Raw genomic sequence first — 9790 nt, 5'->3', positions numbered from 1 at the left:
TAAAATATGAAGTGTTATGTAAAAATGTAGGACTAATAAATTATTTACCCATAAATGGTGTGAGTATGAATTTTTTAAATTATTATTTTGGAATTATTTTTATGGTATAGATACTTCAATGAATAAAACACTTAATTTATAATAACCAACTTTAAATAAAGAAAGAATTTAAGAAAATATTAAATATGAAATAGAAAAAAAAAATCATACAACAACGAAGATCATCTATAACCTGAAAATCCAAAATGCATAAAATAATATAAACACCAAAATTTATCTCCAAACACCAATTCAGTTTAAACACCAAAAAAATATTCTCCACATAGTCATATTTCTCATCTTATTTTTCATTATTATTATTATTTAATAAAATTATAAAAAAAAAACTTAAGTTTCTTACTTATATGAGCAAAAATATATATTTTTATATTTTATTAGTAATGTATTAAAAATTCAATTACAATTAATCATTATATTAGTTACTTCATGTAGATGTTTCAACCCCATTATAGATTATTAAAAAATAAAGATTTTTAATGCTTCACTTGTCATATTTATCACTTTTTATCCAAAAAAAAAATCATCACTTTAAAAGATCAAAGATAATATTAATTATTAATTAACTACTCAAATTTTTTTAGATACTCAAAATTGTTATTAAGTTTAGCGTCTAGTACATGTGATATCAGACAAATATAAACTCGTCCACGTGACACTTACGAAGCTCGGACCATCAGCCCGAAAAGAGAACACATGGAGTCACCGCGGTGAAGCTACTCAATACAATCTCGTCTTAAGGTCTTGGCTCTGGAAGTCTCCAAAAACTCCATCAATGATCCCTGTTCATAGCAATCACGCCTGATCATGTAAATCACAGACCTAGCGGGCTTTGATGGATATTGAGCTCCGATATACGGGCACACTTTCACCTATCGACAGGTGACATGTAGCACGTGCCGCGTTTAAGCTTATAATCGTTTCTACAGCTCGATCATAGTATAAATAAAGTAAGGTACTAATCAATGTACACTACTTCATTCATTTATTAAGGTTACATTGCAGCTTTGATTAATTTATTGTTGTGTTCATCCTCAAGTCTTCTCTCAAATCTAACTTAGGTATTAGACCGGACTCGGACCCCCATTTGACCTTGTTTCTCTTCAATCGCAGGTGTATAAGTGGATTTACAGGATTCAGTCATATCAAATTGATATGGTGAGCGTGGAACTAACATAGCAGTGACTCTTTAAATAATAACATCCAACTTTCCTCCTTTAGTACACTCCTTGTGTGTGGAGTATAGAGAGTGGCAGAAGAAGAAATGCACCGACAGCTCTAGGTCGATCACGACCTAGCTCTAGAAATGACGGAGGATGCGAAAGCCTTAGAGCCACAACAACAAAGACTCTTAGGCATAATCTCTATGCGGTTAACAGAAAACATGGGATTTGTCCATGACGTTATTAATGTAATGTGACAAGAGCATACCATCCAAATGGAGGAAGTAAAAGAGAAGCTATAGATAGTAGAATAGATCATCAGATACATGAACAAATCTGAGAATACAACCTGCTCCACTGGATACCACACTATCTGAAGTTGTCTTCACACACAGTCCCATTGTTGGGCAGAATGGTCATGAAGATTGAGACCATGGATGGCCACTTCACTTGGAGGTTAGAAGCTGAGTTCTTAGTTATAAATGTTGGCCTAACATACAATATGGTAGTGGGATGGCCTCTACTATTCGATTCGGGAGGCGCACAATCCATTGGGCACCTTGCATGGCAGATTTCCAGGTTTAAAGGAATGGCCATCGCACAGGAAAATAAAACGGTGGCCCAGAAAACATACATGACATCGCTCGAAATGAATCCATCAAAAGTCGAACCCATTAAAGAAGAAAGAGAGAGGGTGGTGATGTGTCCATATTTATGTACATCTTTATATCTTAATTCTCTTTAGTTTAATGTTAGTTTAACTTTAATAGTGCTTATTTATCTTGTTTTGTGTTTTATAGGTGTTTTGGAGATTCAATTCAAATTGGAGATTAAAATGCTAACTTTATGGAGCTTAAAGTGAAATTGGAGAAATCTGTCAGGTTCTAACCCATGCTCATGGCTTAGGCCATGCTGAAGAATGAAATTATGCACTAAAAAGCTGATTCGTCCTAACCCGTGCCCACGGGTAAAGACCATTACGAATTTGGGAGCTGACTTGTGATTAGAAGACTTCTATTTTAAGATTTTCACTGTTTGTAATTTTCATTATTAATTTTAAATAAGTTAAGACATTATTATAGGATTTAATTCTATTAGGATTTCAAAATACAGAATCCTAATGAGAGTTTAATTCTATATAGGTTTTTTATTATTAGATTTTTATAGGAGTTATTTAGTTTTCTCCTAAGAGAAAAACGTGGAAAGTGGAAAGGTGGGAAGAGTGGGAGGAGTGGATTTTTACGTTTTTAAGAGACAAGCGAGAACATCGAAAGATCATCTTTCATCATCGACATCTTTGCATCCAACAACATCGATTCTTCTTCAAGCTTCTTCATCTTTGGCTTTTTATTCTCTCTTCCATGGTGAATTAAATTCCAACTTCTAGCTAGAGGATTTTTGTCTTGAACAATGGAATTGTGAGATCATTTTGTACTTCATCTTTTTCATCTATTTCAAGTAATTGATTTCCATTCTGTTCTTATTCGTATTGCGTGATTTAATTGAATCCTTGATTTAATTATTTACTTGCAATCGTTTTGCTAATTAGATGTTCAAATACGTAATCATTTAAATCATCTGATACAAATAGCAAATAACATAGTTGATTGTGGACAAGCTTTTAACCTATGTTGTGAATTGAGATTGATATGCTTTAAATAATCCCGCTTGTGTGATTGTTGAGTAGAATTAGCATCTCTTTTATATTTAATGCTTTCAATCAAATTAAATTCTAAAGCTTGTTTAGAACTGTTTGATTGATTAGAGATAATTAGTGAACGTTTCCTGATTATCTAAACTGTAAGAAGAGATTGGTTATTAATGCTTTTTAATAACTAGCTAATTTGTTTGAATGGGTGAAACATATCTTTATGTATGATTGATGATCAATTGGTTCAATTCATGACTCGAATCTAACCTCTGGCTGGAATCGCCTCATATAAATTCATTCACATCATTGCTTGCTATTAATTAATTGTTTTTACTGCTTAATTACTTCTAGTTAATTTTATTCGATTCATTCCACAAACCAAAACCCCCCTTTTTACTTTTAATTGTTAGTTTCAAAAAGTTATAATTCGACCAGTCTCTGTGGATTCGACCCTACTCCACATTTACTACAGTTTTCTAGTTCTAAGAGTAGGTATTTTATTTTTGGTGAATTCGACACTCATCAGGTGGAACTAGTGGGTGGGGGGGGGGGGGGGGGGGGGGGCAGCGTCCGTCTGATGGCAGAAGGCAAGTCAGTACAAATTTAAGTAGAAATACCATCCCCCGCGAAGAAAGAGATGGTCCAAAGTTGAAATATAATATTGATGCCTTCACCTGGTACCCAATAGACATAGTCTAATTTCCCTCGAGGTAATGGCCCACTGTTTAAACGACGACCCAGAGACCAAATCGATCAAGTGGAAGAAGAGGAACCACGACCCCAAAGGGTAGAAGATCATCTAGGCTAAAGTAAAGAAGTTGCTGGATTTACGGACATGTCGAGAAGGTTATCTACCCACCTTGGTTCTAGGAAATGTGGCTCTTGATGAAACGTCTTTAACCTCGATGAAATAATTGGATTTTTTTTGCTGGTCTAACAAATACATAACACATAATATTTTTTTGCATTATTTTTTCACATGTATACATATATTTGTGATCTGTTACTAATGCGTGATAATATGACAATGACATATATGTCCAGTGAAAATAACAGGCTCATGATACCTGGTCATGGACTAGGCCGGGTCGGGCCTCATCGAGTCTGACACTAAACTACCTTATCCAAGCCCAACCCATTCCACATTATATTTACATCGGGTTCGGATTGGGTTGGACCAAGATGAGAAATCTGATTCCCAAACCCAATTCAGCCTACCTAACTAAATATATTTATATTAAAAAATTAATTAAAAATAATATTAAACTATAAATATGAACAACAACACAATTCTAACAAGCTAAAAATTTTAGTTAATTAATTCAATAAAACACAACAAAGATAATTTTTTATGTAATCAAAAAATATTTAACAAAGTAATTTTTACAGAACAAATCTATGTAATAAATGTATAAGATGCTTAGTATAAAACATTCCACATTATATTTACATCGGGTTCGAATTGGATTGGACCAAGATGAGAAATCTAATTCCTAAGCCCAATTCAGTCTACCTAACTAAATATATTTATATTAAAAAATTAATTAAAAATAATATTAAACTATAAATATGAACAACAACAAAATTCTAACAAGCTAAAATTTTTAGTTAATTAATTCAATAAAACACAATAAAGATAAAAAAAAAATTATATAATCAACAAATATTTAACAAAGTAATTCTTACAGAATAAATCTATGTAATAAATGTATAAGATGCTTAGTATAAAACACATCCATACGGCTTCTAGTAGGGCCACTATGTTTTCTTAATTTAGGAAATTTTTTATACAAATGTGTGTATTCATCTTAGTTTAATATATGCATGTAGGCTCTTAATCTACATAATATCCCATGGACTTCTCTATATTTCCATGATCTATAACAGTAACAAAAATCAAATAAAAGTAATAAACACGTACATAAAAATGTATTTAATATATGGACAGATCGGACCAGATTGAGTTCCAACTTTTAAGACAAATCTCAAATTCATCTCATTTTATGTGTAGGTTTGAACAAATTCAGGCTAGATTGGCAATTCTCAAACATACATGTATAAATCCAACCTATGAACATTATGTATTAGAAAGTGGCTCAATTTCCCAACTTCAGGATAAAATTAATCTTTGCCGCTGACATTAACAAATATTTTTGTACATCATTATGTGATTTTGGAAAAACCGATAAGTCCTAAGATATAAAGTCATTCAATATTAGGTCTAACATTATATAGATATAGCAATTTTAAGCCCAATTAATGACACGATAAACCAAAGTACGCTTCCCGTCAACTCCTTATCACCTTTGCACCACATTAGCCATTCACATACACATATCGGTAACATGATACTACAACAAATCAAAAAAATAAAAAGATAAAAAAATAAGTAATTATCAATCAAATTATTTTTATAAATCGTGTTGTCGAGGCAGAAATGATCACCCCTAATTTTGAGGAGGAAGCAGCCAGCAAATGGTGCAAAATTCTACATTTGACCTTATACAATTATCTTGACAATAAAAAAGAACCCAAAATTGTCAAAACTATGTATACATTGTGGACTGCTACAACAATCATACCACAACAATACAAATACATAGACACATACAAGGGTAATTCCGTAAATAGACATCTATGAACATATACCAACCAACCATGAAAACTTTCACCTGCATTGCAACTAAAGAAAACAGAGAAGTCTGAAAGCGAAGAGGGTAAAAATCGAATTGATTCCTAGTTCGAGTTCTTATAACCCCTTAGAACCAGGAAGGTCAATCCATTGCAGTTGAATTTCAACTTCACCACATTCTACATTCCTCAATCTGAGGCAGAGATTCTGAATGACCTTTTCATCTGTATATGTGATGCAGCTTTCTTCTGCTAAGCAATTGTTCCGGTCCGGTTGTGTTCTAGCAACTATGGTACCGCTTGGAAGCCCTGAAACATTCATCCTCAATGCCTCTATGTAAGGTCTGATGTCGAAATCGGCATCTCCCATTTTGTCGTCTTTGGTGAATGTGTCGTGATCATACACAGTCTGGAATCATAGACAAAATGTTTCACATCAATATGAGGAAGCAATAGCGAAAACCAAGAAGACCGGGATAGGCTGTAATGGAATTGACATAATGCAAATGTATTGTAATGAAAGGTGGAATGGAACCAACGTTGCTGCGTTTTTCGATATACAATGCACATAATTGTCACCTTGAAAAACATTCTTCGCCTAAATCTATAGCAATGTATTGTAATGAAAGGTGGAATGGAACCAATGTTGCTGCGTTTTTCGATATACAATGCACATAATTGTCACCTTGAAAAACATTCTTCGCCTAAATCTATAGCAATGTATTGTAATGAAAGGTGGAATGGAACAATGTTGCTGCGTTTTTCGATATACAATGCCCGCGAAATGTTTCACATCAATATGAGGAAGCAATAGCAAAAACTAAGAAGACGGGTTACGCTGTAATGGAATTTGACATAATGCTAATGTATTGTAATGAAAGGTGGAATGGAATGGAACCAATGTTGCTGCGTTTTTCAATATACAATGCCCGCGAGATGTTTCACATCAATATGAGGAAGCAATAGCAAAAACTAAGAAGACGGGATAGGCTGTAATGGAATTTGACATAATGCAAATGTATTGTAATGAAAGGTGGAATGGAACCAATGTTGCTGCGTTTTTCGATATACGAACAATGCACATAATTGTCACCTTGAAAAAATATTCTTCGCCTAAATCTATAGCAATGAGTTGAATTTTTAACTGTTTTTTAGATATGCCAGTAAAAAATTCTCAAAACTAGTCATAGATACAGGGTTAAAGACACACAAGGAAACGTTAATTTGCTCTCATTTTTCCCGAGCCTGCATTAAGTAGCGAGACTAGGGAAAAAATACAGATGAGAATGGTTTGCAGAGCAATAAACTAATATGTTATAGACATAATAGATGAGCTGCAGAAGACAGAAGTGCCTTTGAAATGCATGACAATTTTCATATATAAAATAAAATTAGTTCAGTAGGATCTGTTAACATTGCAACTTGGCAAACTACGGATTTTCACAATACGCAGATTTCATACATATACGTGTATATTAGTTTCCGTACTAGGATCATACAAATACTCAATCATTTTGCAGAATGAAAAGATAATGCACCAAATGTGTAAAAGAAAACTTACCAGTTTCAATGGTAGGTTAGGATCTGTAATAGAAAGTGTTAAATCCTCATTCCACTCCGGATTAACATCGTTTTTAATCACGCGAGTCTTTAGCTTCTGCATCAAATGTAAACACATGTAATAAGAAGTCATATACTAGAAGTCCAGCCACAAAATTCAAAAGGATTAAAAAGCATATACCAAATCAACAAAGCTAAACCACAAAGAACACGAAGATCAAATTATACCAAAGATCCTGACCAACCTCTCCTACATATTGTTGAAAATACACCGATAGCTAACAAAGATCAAAGTTTAAAATTACTCAAGTTTCATAGATAACATGTAGTGCCGTCAATTTCTAACACGAAAACACAGTTTACAGAGACAACCTGTCTCACACGATTATCATTTTTCTGTCATTTTGACACCCCTAGGTGGGCCTGAATTCTCATTTTCCCCTTGAATTACCAGAAACAGTGAAATTCAAAGAAAACTATGTTATTTGCAAATCAAAAAGAGGATTATACACATTAATCTAATTTCTTTTTTGGTTCATGATCTGTGAAATTGCATCAATCTAAATTTTTAAAAACCATAAACATATCAAACTTATTAGTTAAGTTTCTAGAAGGAATTCCTAAATCTATGATTGTTGCTTCATTTTAAAGTCAACACCAATGCTTTATTCTTTATAAATGTAAACTCACTCAATCCTATTATTAGAGTACGAAAATTTTAGCATATCGAAAGAACCCGCCCATTTTCAAATCACTGCCAATAATTCAAACTACATGATCAAACTCGCAGCAACCAAAAAATGGATGAGAATTTTAGTTTCTATCAAACATAAGTACACTAATTAAAGGATAATTCAAATCAATTCAACTGAAAACCCTAAAATCCTACAGAATTGAATCAAAAAACGAAAAACTGAAGGATGGATGAAATTAAGAAAAGTAACCTGTCTGCCCATCTTGACTACGACATAAGGATCGCTGCTACGAACATCACGAACGGCGAGGTTGATGCCTCGCTTGACGCGAATTCGAAGCAGACCCATAAGATTCTCCATTAACGCCACAGGCTCGGCCGGTGATTTTGGAGAATCGGTTATCCTCATGGCCGACTTTGTTCTTATTCTACCCACCAAAACTGAAATCAACCCAGAGAACCGGTTGAAGTCTAAATTCACTAAAATTTAAAAGGAAAAATACAAATTATAATAAGTAAATTATTACTTATAATATCATCAATTTTTATTTTTTTTAGAACATATTGAAATTTATTTTTTTATTTTTTTCACTTTTAATCTACCAAAAAAAATTCAATCATTTCGAGGATTAATGGAATTAATATTTTTGTATTTCTTTTTTTATGAAAAATAAAGAATATTTTTGTACTTAATAAATTATTAAATAAATACAAATAAATCTATATTATATTATTTAAAATAATAATAATAAATGATTTAATATACAAAAATACGTATATTTATAATATATATCTTTTACGATGAATATTTCAATCCAACATAGGTGGGATGTTCGCCGCTTACCCTTCCTCGCCAACCAATCTTTAATAATAAAAAAAAAGAATATTTCAATAATAATATTATTGAAATAATTAAAACAAAATAATATAATTAATTAAAAACTATAAAACATTGTTTTTAGAATCCTTGACATAATATAAAAACAAGTAGATGAGGTAATTAAACAAAAATATTTAAAAATAATAAATATACGATAATGTTCAAAATTATATTATATAAAACAAAATAATACTAATAAATAATAATAAATTTTTTAGCGACAAGCACAATCTAATTTATTTGTTATTTATACTATGAATCAAAATTGAAACTTAGTATAAATGAATGGTTAAAAAACTTAATAATTAGCTCCACAAAAAAAATTATGAATTTAGTAAAGGATTAATTACAAGTAGATGAACTATTGTTTCACCGATTTCAGATGGGTATCTGTGATACTTTTTTTTAAAAACGTAATCATTTAGTTTATAAAATTTTACATTTTTTTTACTTGCCAATAACGACTTTAAAATGAAAATTTTCAAAAATTAGAGTTGTTTAGTATCATATTTACTATGGAACCATATTTTTAATTTTTTAAAATTATTATTTTTAAAGTTTTCTCTCTCTAAATATTAACTTTCTTTCTCATAAAAAAAACAACACTTAAATAACCTCAACCCTAAAAAGTAGAAGAATTAAAATTGCTCAAAATATCATTTAACTCTTAAAATTTTTTATTTCGAGATCGTTATCGAATAAATTCTGACAAAATGAACCCAAATATAAAATTTTACAAACCATATGATTGCATTTTGTAAAAAGAATACAACAGATACTCATCTACAAATTTACGAAACCACAAACAAATAAGTAAATAATTACAAGTAAAAGAAAACATACCGGTTAGTTTCTTTTCAAAACACGTTTTACTTTTGGTTCCTCTAATTTTTACTGATTTGGGTTAAACAACAAGAAATAGAATTAGAGGAGGATAAAAGAAAAATAGGGATGTTTTAGAAATAAACCTCTCCCTCTCAAATGGTTAGATGGTAAAGAGAAGAGGGAGAGAAAAATGAAAAGTGAAAAACAATAAGTTAAAGAAGGGAGATTAAGGAGAGAATGTCACCGGATGATCCGGTACCCTTTCATGGCTCAGAATATTTCATGGATATGGGATGTTGACCTTGACTATCTTTAGCTTGTTTTTTTGA

The 9790-nt window shown here is 31.6% G+C and overlaps 1 protein-coding gene across 1 annotated transcript; it reads right to left on the bottom strand.

Annotated features, from left to right (window-relative positions):
- Positions 1-5257: 5257 nt before the first annotated feature.
- On the bottom strand, positions 5258-8201 carry LOC136201898 (protein C2-DOMAIN ABA-RELATED 4-like). Its single transcript, XM_065992271.1, has 3 exons — positions 8007-8201; positions 7064-7159; positions 5258-5911 (listed from the first exon to the last, which is right to left on the bottom strand). The coding sequence occupies exons 1-3, from the start codon at positions 8163-8165 to the stop codon at positions 5621-5623; spliced, it is 546 nt and encodes a 181-aa protein (XP_065848343.1). The 5' UTR covers positions 8166-8201; the 3' UTR covers positions 5258-5620.
- Positions 8202-9790: the final 1589 nt, after the last annotated feature.

This window comes from Euphorbia lathyris, chromosome 8 (assembly GCF_963576675.1).
Source record: "Euphorbia lathyris chromosome 8, ddEupLath1.1, whole genome shotgun sequence".
In the NCBI taxonomy this organism is placed as follows: Eukaryota; Viridiplantae; Streptophyta; class Magnoliopsida; order Malpighiales; family Euphorbiaceae; genus Euphorbia; species Euphorbia lathyris.
This window is presented reverse-complemented; position numbering and strand designations above follow the sequence as displayed.

Coding starts and splice junctions, on each gene's coding strand:
- LOC136201898 (XM_065992271.1), bottom strand. CDS start 8,165: ATGAGGATAACCGATTCTCCAAAATCACCGGCCGAGCCTGTGGCGTTA. Junction 7,160..8,006: donor TAGTCAAGATGGGCAGACAG/GTTACTTTTCTT, acceptor CATTTGATGCAG/AAGCTAAAGACTCGCGTGAT. Junction 5,912..7,063: donor CTAACCTACCATTGAAACTG/GTAAGTTTTCTT, acceptor CTATGATTCCAG/ACTGTGTATGATCACGACAC.